The following is a 20,528-nucleotide window of genomic DNA, read 5'->3' as shown; positions in this document are numbered from 1 at the left end:
AAAAGGGATATGCTATAAGCTGCATATTTCTGGAATTTTAAAAAGAGCAGTTTTTGTATTTCTGCTAAGTGTAAAAGTACGATAAGTTCTAACAAGATAAGCTATGTGGAACTTTGACTATATGGTTGGAATAAGCTGTCAATGAACAGCAAAGAGCATTAAAGACCAACTGACATTGAGAGGGTTGTCCGCAGAGTCCAGGACTTCCTCCATGATAGTGTTGGCGTACTCCAGTCGTCCGTCTAGCGAGCTCCTCTTCTTCAGTCCTGTCAGATTGACTAAGTGGATCTTTAGCCAGTCCAGTCCCTTTGGACCGAGGGGCTTCCCCTCTGCAAACACAAGCACAGCCCGTGTGACATCACTTCCTAGGTGATTAAAGTACGGAGGACAGGGGTAGGTACGTCCCCGGAAGTCCATGTTGTGAGGGAACCAGAAGATCTCATCCCGCATGTGGTTGGCGATGGTGAGTTTATACAGAGCGTCCATACGCAGGCTGTGCATCTCACTGCATTTCTTTTTGGCATTAATCACCTCCCTCTTCATGTGGGCTTTCTCAGAAGCGGTATAATTGGGATCTTGGGCATTGAAGTGGGGTATTTTGGGGGCCTCTGACAGAGGAGGAGGGATGTCTAGCTTATCACTACCCCGATCGTTGAAGATAGAGATAATAATATCCAACAAGGGTTTGTTGATTCTCCAGGCACAGTTGCCCAGCTGATTGAGAGAGTCTAGGACAGGACGGAGGTCCTGGCATTTCTCCAACAACACCTCGTGTTGTGTGGCCCCTTCCACTGTGCGCATCAGCTTGGTCGGTGTCAACAGGTAGGCTCCAAACTTGACAGACGTCCAGGGCACAGGAGGGCACAGCATAGGGATCACATAGGAGTCAAAGGTCAACTTGGTCTCCATGGCCTCCTGCTGCATCTGAGTCAGGATGGGGTGGGGCTTGATGAAGCCGATCTGGAGGGTGAAACATCAGTGGAAATCCAATCAGAAGCAGAAATGAGCAGACACAAACATGTATTTGAATGTAATTTTCATAAATAAATTCCAGTAGATGGGATACATATTATGTTTCATAGCAGTTTAATTCATAACTGACAAGAACAACAATGAAAAAAAACTCTTCACAGAGTAATGACTCAAACAACCAGGCAAAAAAAATGATCAGATCACTGACATTCACAAAAGAATATATGATAATAAGAAACTGTAGGTCCCTAAACCTGGTCACTTTATGTGTTGCTTACATACTGCCGCTTCCACACTGCAGATACGTTCTTTTCTTTTATTTAATTTTATGAAACCCCTGTCAGGGAGTCAGGGTGGCCCTAGCTTTGTGACGGAATTATTGTGACCTAGTTCTAACTTACATGTAGGACTGGACAAAAACACCATAATGAGAAAAAGATGCAGTAACCGGACAGAACAATAATACACCTCTGCCTTGCCAGCAGGAGTCAAGACTGTTTCTTGCCAGCAGGAGTCAAGACTGTCATGCTGTGCTGTAAAAATCGTTAGGCTGCTCCCCTGATGGGTAAACCTCAGAAGACCGAAAGAAAGGGGAGCAGGTATATAAGATTTTTAAAAAAAGAAGGAGAAAGAGAGAGATAGGGAGAAGAAGAAAAAAAAAAAACACAACAGACTTCTGCAACAGTGTCAAAGTGCATGAAGTCCAAAAGAGTCTCTGTCTCTCTGTCTCTCTCTCTGTCTCTCTTCTCTTCTCTCTCTCTCATCAGCAAGCCAATTAAGGGGACACTAAAAAAGGGATTAGCCCAGAACCTATTCATCTAACTGGACTGTTCCCCCTGCCAATTTACACAAGGAGGAAATGGTCTTATAATTCACACTCTTTGGAGCATCACACTGGGTAGGCGGCACGAGTCAATAGGCTTCCGAGTGACAGATGCCCTTCAAGCAAGTGTTTTCAGGTATTTCCTCCGTTTCTGCTCCACTGTGGTTCTTTCCATATATATTAAAATGTTGACTTTACTCTAACTGGGAAATCTTTAAATCAGACTAATTGTGTGTCGTTTTCAGAAAGTCACAATATACATGATCATTTGATTCGACAGATGGAATGTTCTCCTAATGAACGTTTTTTTTCCTTTTTGAATATTTTGCTCAATGTTACTTTCCCAGGAAATCCCTTTAAGTATAATCCTTGACCATTTTTCCACATAAATCTCAGATAAAAGGATTTTCTTTCGGTCTGGGCTAATACTCAGCAATCCTGTTACCAAGTTATCAAACCCCTTTCTATTTGGCAAGAACACTTTAGTACAATCGCTACCAACTCCAGGTTAGCAGACTCCTTTGATGCTCCCTGTAAGAAAGGCCTGCACATCCACTGTACCTGCCGTGTGCTCCGAAAGGTGTACATGTGGTAGAGGATGGGGATGAGCTTCCTGTCAAAAGCCGGGTTCAGGATGTCGCTGTTAATTTTGAGGTTCTTGACCATCATATCCACCATGTAGGTGCCCAGCTCCAGGGTAACTATGTATGGCCAGTGGGTCTCTCCTCCCTGCAGCGTGGGCCCTGAACTCTGGTCCGTTTCCAGCTTACACCAATGCTCGCTGGGTAGGATGTCATACTCCTGGAGGGAGAGAAGAATGCAAGTGGGTTGTTTTCGTTTAGTGACTCAGCACAATGAGCTACAGTGTTTGGAAGGCGTGTCGAAGTGCGTGAGAGAACCAAAGATCTCAGTTTTGATATTCAGAATCTAAAAGATTTTTGTCAAAACAGGCACTGTTGTTTTTGTGATTTAATCAAAAGATGGATCGCTTTCATGTTTTAAGAAAATGAGATAAATAATGTAAAAGCTTCATGTATTAAAAAACAAAATGTCAGCCAAAGACAAGAACCCCCAGCTAGGGAGCCTTCAAGAAAGGAATGATCCAAAATAATAAAAAGATGATTTGGTCCTCAGATGAATAAGAAGTTGGATTCATGTTTTATGATTTAACAACAACAACAACAACAACAAAAAACACAGTAAAAGGCATATTTTTAACTACAAAGGCTGCATGTAAACAAACCCCTTAACTAACTTCCATTGTACCTAGCTACTGGAGTATAATGAGCTGTTGCTCATTACAGTCTTGATGACATTAGCTAGCTGTTCCCCAATGTACCAGAACCCTCCAAACACTGGTGGAGTCAGTGATACTGGCTGTGGTGTTGTGACCCCAAAACTAGCTAATTCTTTTTAGCTTTGAATTGATATCACAATTCTCTCTCAAATCATTTGTTTGTGTGCTTTTTTAATAATTTAAAACATAATTATTTGATTATGTATGACATACACCTAAATAAAGAAAGATTTCTACTATGTTGCACCATAGTGCATGCAAATATAAAAATCTTGCTCTGAAAAACTAACAGGAGATACATTCTCTTTCACAAAAAACGTACGCCCATCAGAAGAAGTACATGTATGAGAAGACATGTGGAGCATGATGGTTTCTCTACCTTTGTATCTTTGGCCAGCAGGTCTATGTAACCGTTGTAAATGTTGGCCAACTTTTTCACAATCTGATTCTGGTGCTTCTGCCGCACAGAGTACTTCGTGTAGACCCTGTTGCCCAGATCACTGGCTAAAATCTTCAGTGACTCTCCACTGGGAGGCAGGCTGGCAACACTCTGATGAGGAGGACACAGTTCAAAATGTCAAACACAAGAAAACAATTCATGAAAAATCAGTCAGAAAAAGCACATCTTTATTTCTCTAGAGGATCAACTGACACATTCCATAAAATATGGGATCCGTTGTTGACAACTTGGCCCAGTATACACAGTTGCATTGTCTGATACCTGATGTGAGCTTTACACAAAGTAGGAATTGCTCCCTTTCTCAACCTCTTCTTCTTCCTTTATTTAATTAATTAATTAATTTATTAATTAATTAATTAATTTATTTAAACCTTTTTTATTTTGTTGGTAATGGCAGTATGTGGGTGGGATGGAATTTATTCTTAAATAAGAAAAAAAGAAATCAAGACATCTGTACCTAAAAATGGATCTGTATCATCTTATCTTCCTTGAAAAAAACATGGTTAAAAAAAAAAAGAAAAAAGAAATTCCGGCAGTTCTTTTTGCCAGATCTGATTCACTTTTAATGAAAAAAGGACTCCTTCAGTCAGAGGGGGAAATCAAAGTGAAAATGGTCTTTTCTGAATTAACATCACATCATGTGCGTTTGTCTGTGTTGAAAGCGAAGGCATCTGATCAAAGCATGCTCTCCTTTGCTGTCAAAGATAAAGCCTGATGCTGTTGCAGCTGTTGTCACTGTCAGCCACTTGATTTGTGTTTTGTGGGGTGCAGGGCCTCTTTTTTGACCACCTGCCAGTCACTTTTTACCAGACACGTTTTTTTTGCCTCATAAAAGGGGAAAAACAGGAGCTGCCCTGGTGGTGTGACATCACTGCAAATCTTTTATTTTTTTTTACATAATGTTGTAGTAAAGCAGTCGTCAATAAATTCTCTTTGACTCAAACACTGACAAGTCTTTGCTAAATCCAAGACTTAACAATTCCAGCCTTCAAGGCATTTCACTGAGCGGTAGGCTGGGTTAGGTGGTTTGTATTACCTGTATCATGATGTCAACATACTCCCTATCCTCCAGCACACAGAGGTAGGGATAAAGGTTAAGCCTGTAGTCCTTGGTGTTGGTGTTAGCCAGGATTCTCTTACTCTCCCTCAGGGCCTGGAGGAGGATCTTCTGCCATTGTGCCCGCTGATCCGCCAGCAGCTCCCTCTGAAAGGACAACACAAATGGAAGTCATCCTCATCTTGTGAATGTGACTGCCGGTGGGAAACCCTGAACGAATGTGTCAAATAAAATGAATAATCCTGCACCAAGGATCTTTTATCACATACTGCATGAACCAAATCATTATTCTATGTGAAGCAGTCGATGGGCCGCCTCTCGATGGACACACGAGGTACTGTGAAGCATGAGCGTGCATTCTACTTGATGGGCTCGTTAAGCTTGTTTGGCCCAGAAACCTCCAGATGGCAGGGACAAAAACAAAACAAGACCTTCAGAGAGGAATACAACTGGGCCACAGACTGATTCATCTAAGACTTAATCTCTGAATTATAATTTATCAATGATAAATCATCAATTGTTATTCACATGCCAGCAGATTTATTTATAGGAATAGTTTGACAATTTGGAAAATACTGTACACTTTATTTTTAATTTCTTGCCAAGAGCTAGATGAGAAGAGTGATGCCAATCAAGTACAAAGCTAGAGCCATTATGCGGTTAGCTTAGCTTAGCACAAAGACTGGAAACAAGGGCAAACAGCTAGTCTTGCTCCAAAGGTAAAAGGAAAACCTGCCATCCAGTACATCTTATGCGCGCTATTTAACATGTTATATCTTGTTAGTGTCGTGGGTACAAAAACAAAATGTAAAAAAAACAAAGTAGTGGTTTTACTGATATTTACGTGGACAGAGCTGCTTCCGTTTTTAATGCTAAGCATATCGCCAGCCGGCTTTAGCTTCCTATTTAGTGTGGTCATGATTTTCTAATCTAACTCCTGGCAAGAAAGTGTATTTACAAAAATGCCAACTTTTTCCTTGGAAACAAAATTAAGAACCTTAAATTTGGCTCTTTTAGCTTTGCTAATAGAGTGAAAAACATGATGTGGCTGAAGATTTGATATGATGATTTTTCTGTACTTTGGCAATTACATTTGCATTTTATTATATTGGATTTGGCAAGCACACAGACTACATCATTTGGTAGACGTATATAGTATAGTCTTAATTTCCTTCACAAAGAAAAAACAGGCAGAAGGAAGAGACCTTATCTTTTATTGGTGTTGATTATCATTTCTTTTTCGTTTTAAATACATCCATTTAAACCAACAGTGTTCTGAGCTCTCACATCGTGTTACATATTTTGATCTAATGTGTTTTAAATGTGGGAGAAATCCTGTTATTTAAGCCTGCGGCCAGAACAACCACTTTACTTGCATTTTTGAGGTGCACTATAATCACATTTCCAGCATTTCTTCTTGAATTTTATGAAACGATTGACTGAACAATGGAAAATGGAAATTCTGTAGATGGGTAAGCAGGTTTGTTCATGCATGTACATGCACCTGTGGAGGTACTGTGGTTATACGTGTGCTCTGTGCACGACTGTGTGTATGTGTTCACTGTTAAGGTGAAGAGTTTTTACCCAGCCTGACAGAAGCAGAGGCAGTCTGGAGAGGTGACTCTGCGTTCTCTCCAGAGGCTTCCATTACAATAGATTATTATTCTGCCCTGCCCGTCTGTAAATGCTTCCTGAACACCAGGGACTCTCAGCCTGCTTGCTTCCCATGTAGCCCATCTGCAGAGGCAGACGAGCCAGACTGCACTGTAAATGCCAGAGTTAGATAGAAGGCACACCACAGGAAGAGGTTTCTCCTCCAACCTGTCTGTCCTAAATGCATAATATTTAAAAGTTGATACCAGAGAAAAATTGAAACTTCACTAACAGGAAACAATAAAAATAATAAAAAATAAATGTTAACACATCATCACTACGTTAATGGGGTTATATTAGTATAATAAACAAAAAGACAACTGCCAACTGTCTGCATCGTGAGCTAGTGTAGGGTTTTGCAGGAAATCTACAGGATTATTTGCAGTTTAAATTACTAATTTTGATTAGTTTTAGGTCAGTGTTTAGTAGATGGTGGTCGGCACACCCCCCGTTTGGAGAGGCAGGCAGGAGTACAGACACAGCTAAGCAACGTGCTGCTGTGGATGGGGGGCAGCAGCAACACATATTTAAAAAAAATCAGAATTATCAGTTTAAATATAAAAAAATAAAAAAATAATTATAGCAACAATACTATTGTAGATACAGTGTACCAATTATTTTAACCAGTCTGTCACAATTAATCTGACACTAAGATTTTGACATCATAAGTTGTACCTCTAGTGTGTGTTTTAGGATTTTAGGTTGGGGAAAGATTTTTAAAACTTAACCACCTATTAACAATTTCATAACACCCCATTTTTTAAAGTTTTTGCAGATTTTCAGCATCACAACTATAAATCCACATTTGTAGCAGCTCAGTGTATTGAGAGTGTGGTGAAGATGAAGAGATGCAACAGGTTGGTTTGTTTACCATTTTGGCCATGTTTTCAGTGACGGGCTTGGCAGCCTCCACAGAGTCGATGGTGATAGTGCAGGCCTGTTCGAGGCTGAGCTGACGTTGGAAACGCTCCTGAAGCTCCTCCTGAGTGAAGTCCAGTTTGGGGTACTGGTGGTCTGACCTCTAAAACACACACAGACACAGACACACAGACACACAGACACACACACACACAGACACACAGACACACACACACACACACACACACACACACAGTGATTTAATTGTCATGTTTCTGTGGTTTCAATAAACATTTCTTAAGTAACATTGGTAGGTGTATGTGAAAGCAAGGTTTAAAGTTCACATTAAATCAGATTGGCCGCATGTTTAATCTGTTAGAAGTTGGTATCTCCATTAGCTGGGGCCATAGGCATAGCTATTCTTCCTGGAGTCCCCTTGCGCAGCTCTACATTACCAACCATCACTATTACATTAAATAAAAAAAAACAAAAAAAAAACAAACAAGACATAACAACATTCAACACAGCACATTACAACACATTACCTACTTTCAATTATTCACAGAATGTAGAGACGAGATTGTGATATTGATTACTGATAAAATGACCAAGCAAATACACACATAACACCCTCAATGATACTAAAAGCATTTCTTAAGTATTAGCCAATGCAGAATACTGCTCAGCTAAGAGATTTTCTTTAAGTATTACTTTAAATTGAGATTTTCTAGAATTTTCTTGAATGACATGACTTGGCATTGCATTCCAATTAATCATTGCTCTATATACACACTAGTGTTTTTCCCTTTGTTTTGTTTTTACCTTAGGTAATGGTAATCTGCTCTCCATAGCATGTATGTTGCTATAGTCATGTTTATCAGAACTAATACCAAGATGCTGAAACAACACCCTCGGCTGTTTAGTTACTAGAATATTTCTCAAGAAGATGCCAAGAAGCTTGGTCCTTTGTACCTGTTCAACTGCCATATCTTCAATATATAAATTTTACTTTTGTTCATTTAACAATTGTTTTTTGTTCCAAATACAATGCTTGTGGTTTTAGATACTGTACATAGAAAACAAATTGGTTATTTACTACGCATTCCAATGCCGACTGCAATTCCTCCTTCAAAAGACAGTAAGCCTCTCAGTTGTGGATGCCGCTATGTATATTGTTGAGTTGTCAGCAAACATTGCCATTTTTGCATCTTTTAAAGTTACAGGTAAATCACTGGTGAATATAACAATGGCCCCAGACAGCTTCCTTGTGGAATTCCACAAGACAAAGAGGCGGGTCTGAAGGCAAGTCTGGAATCCTATTGGACTGCATGGGCCGGGAATCCCAAATTGATCCTCTCACACATGCGCACGTGCACACACACGCAGACACAATTTCTTAAAGACAAAACATGTGTCAATCCATTCTGAATTAAGTATTGTGGTGCTGCTGCGACGTTCCAGCCTACAAAACATATCCTACAGACTAAGAGAAAAAAAATAGTTTTGTACAGATCCTCGCAAAGATCACACAATAATCATTTAAAAATATATATATTTTTAATTAAATGAAAATAATGATACAAAAATGATCATTGCCTCCAGTACCGTGAATCATATCGCAATCGCAATATCAGTCAAAATAATTGCAATTAGATATTTTCCTCATATCATGCAGCCCTACCTGAGAATACGCTTTCCCTGAGAGGATCATTTCAGGGCATTAAGTACTGTAAAAAGAGCCTTTTCGGGTTAGTGAGCAAAGGCCAAATCATAAATAAGTCTGCTGCCGAGCGAGCTCCCAACCCAGTTTTAATCTCACAAGCTTTTTCTCAGTATTGCAAGAGAGCAAACAAAGAGTTCATTACTCTCAATTTATTATTTTCAAGATTCAACCTGAACATTCAATGGCAGGTTGGCAGACCCACAGCTGGGTCAAGCCCGGGGTAAATCAAAACGCCGTTCTAACAGACCCCTAAAAGGTTACCAACTAAGCGACAGATTTCTTGCTTGAAGAAATCAAAAGTTAAAAAAGTAATTTATTGTTTGTGACCTTGCTAAGGCAGGGGATGAAGTACTGCAGTAAGAACATTAATTTATTAATTTTTTAGCTCGTAGGCAGTAGACAAGATTGACTGTAATTTAGGTCTCAGAGAGATGAAACATGGACAGCAGCCAGAGCAAATCTAAAGATAGTGTACCACATGAATTACTTACCAGACAGCTCTTGTACAATATTACAACTTCAAAAATGATCTAGGAAGTTAACACCATATTATCAGGTGATAATGTGCTGGCTGACACAATAGTTTTAAAAGTACTTAAAGCTTCTGGTGTACAAAGAAAAGCTTACAGAAAGGAGTGTGCTGCAGTATTGTTAAAGTAGAGCTGTGTGATTGTATTTGAATCCTTTGTAAAATGGAATGAACTAAAATTTCCAAACTTATGTTTTCCCTTGCCGACCCACAATGAATTCACTGGATGGATTGACATGATTTGACCTTGAGACCGAGCATAAAATAGGCACACGTACCACTTTCAATAAGAATCAAATGAAAGAAAACCACACAATTTCTGATGACAAGTTGAAACTACTACAAACTGCATTTTGAACAAGCATCAGCTTAATCAAAATTCCATTGCACAACATAAAACAATATTCTAATTAGATTGTGTGTCTCCTGTTAAAACTGATTCAAAATCCCCCTGGAGACCATCCAGTCTGCTTCTCTGTTATCTAGTAGACCACTTATTTGGACAGCCATTATTAAATAAACCTGCCATAGAGTCACAGTCATAGTCGGATAGCCAGCCTTATAAGTGCAATCAGAGGCAACAGTAATGGAGCAGTCACATGTTGTTTCACAAAGAGGTGTAGTTGCACATACACTCTTCACACACACACACTCTTTACACACACACACAAACACACAACACACAACACACACACAATTAAGGCTAAAAATACTGCTATTGAACAAAGAGCTGTTAATGAATTATGTGAGAATCAGAAAAGGAAGGGAGGTAGGAAAAAGCAGGGGAGAGGTGAGAGGAGGAGAGGCCAGGAAAGCAGAGGAGCCATTAGAAAGCAGAGTTGGCTCACTATAAATAGGCCAGGGCCTGTCTGGCTGTGAAGGGGGGACTATCAAATTTTTCGTAGTCACGTTGGAGCCTTCTGACAGCTTTACCAGCTCTCTGGTGCTACTGTAAAAATAACTTTTGATCATCTTTAGCCATAAATTATCACATTTTAACCTAAAGCCCCATGCACTTTCTAAATGCATTTAAACTCATTTCTTTACTGCTTTTACATTGAAAAGCCATTATTGATGAAATGCATGTCATTACATACATGCTAATTTGATATCTCATCTTTTTAAAGTAACAAACTAGGAGAGAAAAATTGTTAATTACGGCAAACACCTGTCATCCCAAGATTAGCATGTAATAGTCAATATTACATCAACCGTAGCATGAAGACCAGCAGCCAACACTTATCTGTACATTACATTGGTTATGATGACATTGGGGATTCAACCAAGCACCTGGTAAGTGTGTTGTCTATACAATGATGCATACTAAAGCCCATGCATCTCTGAATGCTCAACTTAAAGTTAACTTTGGAAAAAATGAGGCTTACTTCCAGGTCCACTGATATATCTCTGCTAATCATACATCCCACATTTGTATTCCAATTTACACCCAAGAATTATTTAACATAAATTATCCGTGACTAAATGAGCAACAATTATCACATTATTCTTAGATTTTATTTATTAAAAGTTTAAGAGTCAACAACTAATCTGCCACATACAGGCAATGTGGGTGTTACGTGGTTTGACCAGATTTGATTGAGTGCAAAAACATTATTGCTAAACTGTGATTTGTGCACAGAAATACATACATACCTTTTTTTCTAACAGACCCCCACCCACTACTAGCCAGTTGGAAAATCAAGGAAAAAAAACACAAATGCTGAAATATTACATAAAAAATAACCTTAACTGTTCATCCATCACTCACAGTCAGCAGGTGATTGAGAAAAAAAGGCTGTCAGTGCCTTCAGGTCAACTAATAATATATCAGTGCACTGTATCACAATAACTGCAAACATGTGGTACAGGTCAAAGCTAGCCTGCAATACCTGTGTGTAGAAGTCCTTAACCAGCGATGAGGAGCACTGGTTTGTGTTTGCGTTGAGGCTGGGCTGGTAGTCGGGCTGGACAATGTGCACGGCCTTTAGCACCATGTCCCTCTCATCTTGCCGGAACACACACTGGCTGAACAGGTCGTCCACAGACAGGCCATCCTCCTCCATCTGGCTTAGGCACCTGGATATACAGGGACATAACAGTTGGTGTTCCAGGTTTGCATTGGCCCTTAAGCAGGTTTTAGCCATGTTTCATCTGTGTGGACCTTGGGACAAGTGGCTGAACAGTTATTTTGCACGGTTCTGAGATTTCTGGCATTAAAATCTGAGTTTATTTTGGCTGGAAACATGTCGTCCACTCATTTCCCAGTGACTCGTATGAGTTATATGATGACAATCAGTGTAAGTGCTTTAGTAGCAATAAACAGATCAGACATTATCTGTTTAAGCTGTCAACCACAGAATATTATAACACTTATTGTACCAAGACAAAGCAGAAATGGTACTTTTGTGGCAATTATATCCTGCCAAGCAGATAAGAAAATACAGAAGTACACTACAGTATAGCTGCAGGATTCAAATCTACTTCACCTCCCTTCCCAACTACAGTTGATGAAGACACTATATAATCAACATCAATATATAGAATATACAGACAAACTTACTACGGATTATACTGTCAAAATATAATATTATGGGTTCTACACAACAAAGCTTTACATATTGACTTGTGATTTACTTGAAAAGATTTCCCCATCAGATGATACGATAAGTAGATTTTCATTCACGTCAGAGATTATGGTTGTTATGATGGAACAGACTTTGGAGTCTGATCACTAGTTCAGAGGTCACAACCTTCTGACCTGGCTGTTGATGTGGGAATGGGAGTAAGATAATTGCATAACTTGCTGGGCTACCGATTAATTCAGCTTTCATAAAAAATCCTTTGTCTATGGGATCATTGTATACATGTCACGCCTAGTTGCAGAATATCAATTCAAGTATTTGCATTGGCAGGCCTTTCTGTCAGACTCAAGTATGAGTTTGATCGAGATGGACACGGACAAAATCAGTGAAATGTTTATTTAAATAGAATCTCCAAGAGATCTCCTAGAGAGAGTACAGTCTTCATGACTGGACTGCAGAATGCAGATAATACCAATGTGCAACCAGTCCGTGGAATACAAATGAGAGCTGTAATAACGTAATTATTGCATAACTTAATTTGATTTGTTACCTAAGAAGGTCTGGGAATTAATATGGCCAGCCTGGTGGCTCGTTATTCTTCTGCGATTAGTGAGATTCAGGGCTGAAATTATACATATTTTGAGTGTAGAAATGATTTAAAGATATTGGTATACAATGTTATTAAGCTCTAAATTGATGAATTGGGCCAATGCAATATGTCCTTACATTGACTGTATGTCATCCAAGTAATTTATGCTATTTGTATGACCTACAGTGTACACAATTTTTTTTAATTACAGCCGTTGTATGACTACAGGGCTAAAACCCTGACAGTGCCATGCACACTTAGATGTAGAGAGCCCCGGGCCAACAAGAATTGAGGAGCCTGAAGATGTTTGGTTTTACTGCTCCCTAGAGGTTAACAACAGAACTACAGGCCTGAGCGAGAGCAAGACAGAACTGCGGACAAAAAACAAAAACATTTGTCATCAACCACAGAGGATGAGAGAGCTCTGCTTCACCCTGCACAACTTTTTCCTCAAGACAATTATAAATAATAGCACGCCAATTACCATCTGGAAGAAACCAGCAACTTCCACCGACTTAATCTAATCAGTAATGAGCAGGTTTCTGCTCATTGAATGCATACAATGAAAAAAAGAATTGTATTACAATGTTCTGTCATCCGTCTGGTGTTTGAAGTTATTAAGTGTTATATTTCTAAAGCAAGGCAAAGAGGTCAAATTTTTTTGGGGGGGGGGGATTTTGTACTCATGCCTCAGAGTCTCTTGTGATGCAATGTGCAATTTTGGTCTGAGTAAATTTGAGAGGCTCGAACAAAGAGAGGATTAGTCTGGGTTCTGGCACTGTGGTCCAGAGGAACAAAGAGAGCAGAGAGGTTGAAAGATAGAGCATAGTCAGCCTGGTGACTGCTCAGCTGCACCCTAGGGAGCAAAGAACTCTGGAGGACACAGCACTTACAAAAAGGGAAAACTTAAAGGGTGAGTGAGTGAGTGAGTGAGTGAGTGAGTGAGTGAGTGAGTGAGTGAGTGAGTGAGTGAGGTGTCATGTGCATTTGACTTTGGAGGACTCTTACTGTTCTAAGACTGTAAATATCAGTTATCGCTATCTACCATTGAGAAACTTGGGTAAAAAGGCAAGCTCATTGTGCTGCTGTTTGGTAGTCTAGGTCATGTACATGTACATAGGCTGGTGATATGTGGACTTTGCATTTGGGGGGGGCTATCTAAAACAAAGTCCAAACAGTTGGCAAAGTACTGTCTCAGCAACTACAGGAAGCATGTTTATTTGGAAAAGGCAATGTTTCCTGCACCCTTAAAATTGTATATTTCATAATGTGCTAATCTATTTTAATCTGTTGGATCATTCAGGAAATTCCTAAAGAAATTTGACTTGTAATGTGGAATCAAAGGAAGTATATAAAATGTGTGTGTGTGTGGGGGGGGGGGGGGGCAGATTGGTACATTGAGGGCAAGGATTCTGCAAGGGAGACTTCGGAGGCAAAATTGATATTAGGAGAGTACAGCAGTGTGGCCATAATAAAAGGCGGAATAACAAGCAGACTACAAACACATTGGGTGACAGAGAAAAGGATGATGGTGAGGGCTGTAAGAGAAAAGAGAGGCTGTTTCGCCAGAGACTGAGCAGGTGCGCACCACTGCTGAACAACAATGTCATACAAGCATCAGCTTACAGTGATCGATGGACCAACCAGATACCTACCCACAACCCTAATGCCCTGCCACATGTCCTGCTATTGGACCATACTGCATAAGGTGATATCCCCCGGGTCCAGGGGGAAAGTATGTGTGTCGCTCTGTGTGTGTGGTTTGTGCAACAGCACTCAACATGACTGAGAATAAAGCTCTCAAAACAACTAATCAAGCTAGCAGTGACATGCCGGAGTGATGATATTTCATCATTTCGATGCAAATGTTGTGGGGGAGGGGGGGGGGCTATTTTGCATGATGGGATCAGAAACTACAGTACCTGTGCTCCAGTTCACAAGGTGCCTTCTTTAAAGGACATGCAGTAGCTTTGGATGGTAACACCTTGAGAAGACTGAAGGCTGTGGGCTGAACCTGCACTCCCTTTCCAAATGAGGGGGTCTTATGTCAGAAAGACCAAACTGTATGGAACATTCACGCAGACGAAATGTAAAATTCAAGAAACTCTTTTATATATTTCTATATATAAAAAAACTAAGTTGTCTTCAAAGTTACCAATATGTTGTGTTGGAGAAGACTTTTAAATTGAGACATGGCTTAGGTAATGTAAGCGGGCATGAAAGAGGGCATGAAAAAGCATTATTTAACAGGGTCAATGTATCAACATGCATTAGGCTAAATTAAACAAATTGTGCTTTGCCATGTAGTTTTTGTGCTACAATAACTCCAGACTAAGGTTAGGCCCCTAGAAAAAAAGAAAAATCTATACGAGCCTTGCCTCTGCCCGGGCAGCAAGCCATATGATTGTATTGGCTGCCATCAAACAGGTGCGCGCTCACACATTGTGACACGTAGTGTTCTGCTGAAGCTGTGAGCTGTGCCCAGTAGGTGTATGTGTGCTACATGTCATGTAATAAATCTAAGTGAAGGGCTGACACGCAGTCAGTGATGTAACAGCCTCATTTGTCAGGATCACCGAGTTACCGCTGGGCCTCGACTGGACTACTAGCTGTCAATGTTGTCCTTGATGAAAAACACAATAACTTGCTAGGTTGTCTGAGCAATTACATACACCACAGTGCAATGACAGTAGAGTTCTGTTGTATTGTAATAATTTAATTACTCTAAGCCAATCTTATGAACAGAGTCAGCAGGTTTCAATAACGATTTTAATTTGACTTGTGAAAAGCTGCAATTATTATTAAAGAAACCTCTACAATCAACAAATGATTAAAAAAAAAGAAAAAAAAGAAATGGCGTGATGCTGGGTTGCCATGGAAACAATATTAGTCTAAGGGAAAGGAACAGCAAATAGGGTGAAAAGTGTTCACTTTGCACTTGATTCAGTCAGCGTAATACAGGGGAGACCCCAAACCCTGACACGCACTCAAAATTAAGCATTCCTTAATTTTTTATTGATACACAACTTGGTTTTTACAACTAGACCATAGAGGCAACGGGAAGCTTTGAACATCCTAGTTGAGATCATATTGCTACAGCAACAAAAGCAAACAGATTTAAATGACTATTATAAAATATGACTAAACTGGTATCCTGCAACCCTAAGCTAAATCAACAATAACCCAACAATGAAAAAAATAAGGCAAAATTAACAGCTTTTGGGTTATTTCCTACACTTTACTACTTCTCTGACACCATTATTTTTTAGGTAAAAAAGAGTCATAATTACTGACAATCATGGTGATGATTGTCAGTAATTATCATTACATATCACATTAATCATAAACAAACAGCATACCAGTATGCTACAAGGATGTGCAGATGTGTGAACCACAAGCACAGGCTGACCCCTGTTGGTAAGTCTGTGTACTACCACTGCTCTTGTGTAAAACTCAAAATCAGTCTCCTGGCTTCACAGTAAAGGCCAATTTATGGTCCTGCGTTAAATCGACATCGTTGGTAAGTACGTAGGCACGTGGAGATACGGACCCGATGCCGGACCCTACGCCGTAGCCTGACATGCAACTCTCACAAAAAAACTTAACTACACGGAGAGGGTTTCCGACTACGGATTTCTGACGGTGATCAGAAAACACTTTGTTTCCCCCAGTATGCCTCCAGAGTCTGTCCTCGCTCCGAAGCTATCCTCGTCACTCTATCACTCCCTCTACCACACTGCCGAGCATACACACATCGCACCTGCTATTCTCTTAAAGAAATATGATGGAGCGACGCAGACAATCTCAGCCCGCTTACTTAGGCTACCGCGAAAGCTCTGCGTAGAGCCGACGCAGAAGCATAAACCCCGCTTAATACCCCTCTTGAAAAATATCGACATACCTTGCGATGACCTTTGGGGAGCAGTTGGGATTGCGGCCCATACACTCCAGGGCAGTACAGTAGGATCCAAGGTTTGGCTTCAGACCAGCCTCTTCTAACAGAATAAACATGCGGCCAATCTGATTTAACGTGCCCTACAAACAGACAGAGAGACACATGGGAGGACCTTTGAAATTTGCTTCCATGTACACTTTATGCCAATGCTTACTCCAAAAAAACACGTTTATTGACACCATGGAAAAATGAGACAATTAAATTACTGACTAAAGATAACTTTTTTATTTTAGTTATGTGGTCCCCTTATCAAGTGCAACAAGAAAGACTGTCAACTACCGGGGAATAAAGTATTTACAATGAAAACACTTGCACATCATGTGATAAAATTATGAGTAACAAATCACCATTCTGAGGAAGTTTGCCATCAGTTCTTCAGCCTCATATATCTATATGTTTTTATTGAAACAAAAAACCTTGCAGAAAAGAGCTGTACCTAAACAAGTGCTAGTTTTAATCAAATCAAATCATGATACGCACAATTACACAGCCAACCCTGCATTGTTTCAGGGTTAAAAAACACAGCGTATTCAGTTATTGAACTCACCTTTTTGGCCCACACCCTCATTATTATGTTGTAGACACCAGTGTTCAGATGTTTACGTCGGCTCATAACTCTGTGCTGGCTGAGCAGGAAACGGTGCGCCCTCTCCACGTCCCCAGCGAACACACACGCCTCCAGGTAAGAGCGGATGCTCAGCTGGATGTCCCCGCATGGAGCTTCCTCACTGTACTCCTGTAGGCGCCCCGGGTTACTTGAAGATGTCCACTGGCTTACTTGTTGACTGAGCCTCCTCTCCAGCTCCTCCACCTCAGCCAGCTCTTTGGCCCTGGCCTGGGCATCTGCAACAGTCTGCTTCTGGCCCTCCTTACCGGGAACCTGATTTTTAGAGCCCTTCTGTTTCCCTTTAGATACTTTATGTGCCAGAGCTGCTGTTCCTGCTACTGCAGCAGCAGTGGAAGCAACTGGTGAGGCTACTGGTGAAGAAACTGCAGCACGAATCTCATCGGACAATTTCATGCAACCTTTTTGGTTCTTTGTCGTTTTTTTTGTGGTAGATATAGTTTTATGTGATGTACCAGGGAGAACTGAGCTGCTTTTGCTACCTTTAGATTTAGCTGTAGGTTTCTCCTTCACATTCTTCTGCATTTTCTGATGGAGGTGCTGCTGTTTTGTTAGTTTGTTGTTCTTCTCCTGAGTTAATTTTTCCATCCAGCGGCTGGGCTGAGATTCCGAAGCTCCTTTAGCAACAGTCTGTCCTGATTTGGAAATGCTACTTCTCTCATTAGGTGCGCTTTTGGGACTCTTTCCAGGTAAAACCCCTCTTCCAGAAGAGGGGGTTTTAACAAACTGCACCTCTGCATGCTGGACATCTAAAAAGATGTCAGATTGGAGTTGCTGGATCCTGGCCTCAAGCACTGACAGAGAGAGAGAAAAGTGAGTTAACAAAATGACTGACCAGCTTGTTTCAGAGTAATAGACAGGCTCCAATCACTTATTAGGCCAGGCAAGTCCTGGATTTAACAGGACAGTTTTGCAGTTTGGACTGGCAGCATACAGAGGGGGAAAAAACAGCCAGAGAACTCTGATATACCAGTATTTGGTATAAAAATCCCATTTAAGTATAACAAGTTACTCAGTAGTAGTGGAGGTTAGAGATGTGGCAACATGACACACTGCCGTGTAAAGCAACATACCGTCTAACAACTGAGACTGTTCCAGCACACGTTTCTTTGCATCTTCTCTCTTTGGGATGACAAATGAAACATTTCTTCTTTGAAACAGCAACGGTGTCTCTGAAAAACAAAACAGTCAAGATAAGAATTAATATAGGTAAATATGTCTCCTGTTGGGCTTAAATCCTGCCCTTCTAGATTCTTTCAGGAAGAAGGGTTCAAGTCCGTAGGTTGAAGTAAATAATGTTTATTACAATAGAATATATATATTCCAGAGACAAGGTTACAGAGAATATGTATCCATAGCTCTCCCCAAGTTTTTCTAACTCTTTTCCCTTTCTGATTGATCTTATGTGCCCTCAACAGGTCTCAGGCTGCTACTGGACAGGATCTTCACCCAAACACAGGACGTGTCCCTAACCACCCTTGGTCTGCTTTTCAGAATTAACTCACTCGGCAAAGCTATGGTTGGACACATTGTACCAAAACAACTTATCGTAAGGTCACAGTAAACTTTATGAACTACATGCTTCTTATTTAGAAGTGAACCCGATAATCACACTGAAACCAAGCAGACTATGTGTAATGCTTTACTCTTTAGCTCAAAATATAATGAATTGAACACACATGATTAATATAATGCACTACGTGAATATAATGTTTATGAGCACACATGATATACCACATTGTATTCCAACACTCCCCTTCCTAACCAATGAGACAGAACTCAACATTAAACAACAGTTGTGACAGGGCATTTTGCTCAATTATTGCTTGCGGTTAATAAACAAGTACCGCACTTCTACCACTTCTAAATTCTAGCATTGCATTTCATTTTGTTACATCTTTCCTCCACATACAGACGAGGCGCATTTAGGAGTTCAGAGTCCCGGCTCAAGGACCAGAAGGAGCTGGGGATCGAACCGTCAACCTTTTGGCAGACCTCGGTCCAGCATGTTTTCCTAGAGTCCCAGTGACAGTTATACTATCGGAAGTTAATTCAATGAACAAATGCACAAAGTACACAAGTAGAAGAAGAAAGAAGAAATGTAGCTAGGCTACTGGTTCCTTGCTAAAATTGTTAACTGCGCTCGTGGCCACAAACAAAGCACCCTCAGGTTCAACACAAGTCACTTTGCCAGACTGTTAGCTACATGTGTTATGTGCTTACATTACAAAAACTATGCGGGGAACCCTAGACTAGACTAACGTGTAAGGAAAGTGCCGTTAGACACAAGAGTCCTCGACGAAATAGGACCAACTTGTCCATCATACTGTAAGTATAACTGTACACTAGCTGTGACATCAAGCTGAGACAGACTGCTTTCGGCTCACCTGATATACGTCTAACTGCGCCACTCCTTATGGACGCACACAGCTGACAGCGGTCCGCAGGAGACACGCGAACACTTTCAGCACACTTTCCAAACAAACTGCGACGATTCAGACATTTAGCAAAGGCACACACTCTGAGAAGTGACATGTTGACATGTAATAACCTCGTTTCTTCTGAGCACTAGGCAGCCATTTTAAATGAGACCAAGCTAGTGGCGAGAGAAGCGATCGCTGTCGTTTAAGGCAAGGGTAGAAGATCGCAGATAAATCGAGCAGGAATTGAAGGCTTGTTACATATTTTACTGTAGCAGGAGTTATGATGTACAGTACCAAAAATGTTATATGGTGGACAACGTCAAAGTTATTTGTTGATGGTATCATTTAACTACATTGCTAAAAGTAATTAACCTTCCTGTCCACCAAGTGTTCTTAGTGTAGCCTACTTTTGGTAAAGCCCATGCATGGTTTTACGTGTTCAACTATCAAATATGAGTTGGAAAAGCACCACATACTTTGAGCCATGTTATGTTATTGTAGGTCATGGATTCATTAAAGGTTCCATGACACAGTGCTCTTTGGATGCTTTTATATGGACCTTAGTGGTCCCCTAATACCATATCTGAAGTGTCTTTCTCAAAATCCAGCCTTGGTGCAGAATTACAGCCACTAGAGCCTGTCCCAGAATGAGCTTTCCTTAGGATGTGCTATTTCTGAGTCTGTAGCTTTTGAGGAGGAGAGGGGGGGGGGCAGGTGGAGGCTGGAGGTTGTGCCCTTGACCAACTGCCACTTTGCTCTTTTGAAAGCCATGGTGTCTCTCTGTCATGGGTGGGCCAAATTATTTGGGTGAGCAGAACAGTGAAATGGGAGGTAACCTTGCCCCTTATGACCTCATAAGTAGCAAGATTCCAGATTGGCCCATCTGAGCTTTCATTTTCTCAAAGGCAGAGCAGGATACCCAGGGCTCGGTTTACACATTTACATTTCTAGCTAGTGCGGGACCATAGGCAGGCTGGGGGAA

General features: G+C 40.7%; 1 protein-coding gene across 2 annotated transcripts in view; it reads right to left on the bottom strand.

The window, feature by feature from the left end:
* polrmt (polymerase (RNA) mitochondrial (DNA directed)) overlaps positions 1–19,730 on the bottom strand; it is a 51,604-nt gene extending 31,874 nt beyond the window's left edge. For both annotated transcript variants that reach the window (XM_032526100.1, XM_032526101.1), the window contains exons 1-10: positions 19,511–19,730; positions 18,197–18,295; positions 17,046–17,917; positions 16,445–16,578; positions 11,262–11,448; positions 7,134–7,283; positions 4,589–4,756; positions 3,472–3,642; positions 2,357–2,596; positions 175–960 (exon numbers count right to left, since the gene is read on the bottom strand). In XM_032526100.1, the coding sequence (XP_032381991.1) occupies positions 175–960; positions 2,357–2,596; positions 3,472–3,642; positions 4,589–4,756; positions 7,134–7,283; positions 11,262–11,448; positions 16,445–16,578; positions 17,046–17,917; positions 18,197–18,295; positions 19,511–19,658 (2,955 nt within the window). In that variant the 5' untranslated portion in view covers positions 19,659–19,730. The remainder of the gene's footprint in view (positions 1–174; positions 961–2,356; positions 2,597–3,471; positions 3,643–4,588; positions 4,757–7,133; positions 7,284–11,261; positions 11,449–16,444; positions 16,579–17,045; positions 17,918–18,196; positions 18,296–19,510) is intronic.
* Between the last annotated feature and the right edge of the window lie 798 nt (positions 19,731–20,528).

This window comes from Etheostoma spectabile, chromosome 9 (assembly GCF_008692095.1).
Source record: "Etheostoma spectabile isolate EspeVRDwgs_2016 chromosome 9, UIUC_Espe_1.0, whole genome shotgun sequence".
Classification (NCBI taxonomy): domain Eukaryota; kingdom Metazoa; phylum Chordata; class Actinopteri; order Perciformes; family Percidae; genus Etheostoma; species Etheostoma spectabile.
The sequence above is the reverse complement of the archived record's forward strand: the minus strand, read 5'-3'. Positions and strand labels throughout refer to the sequence as shown.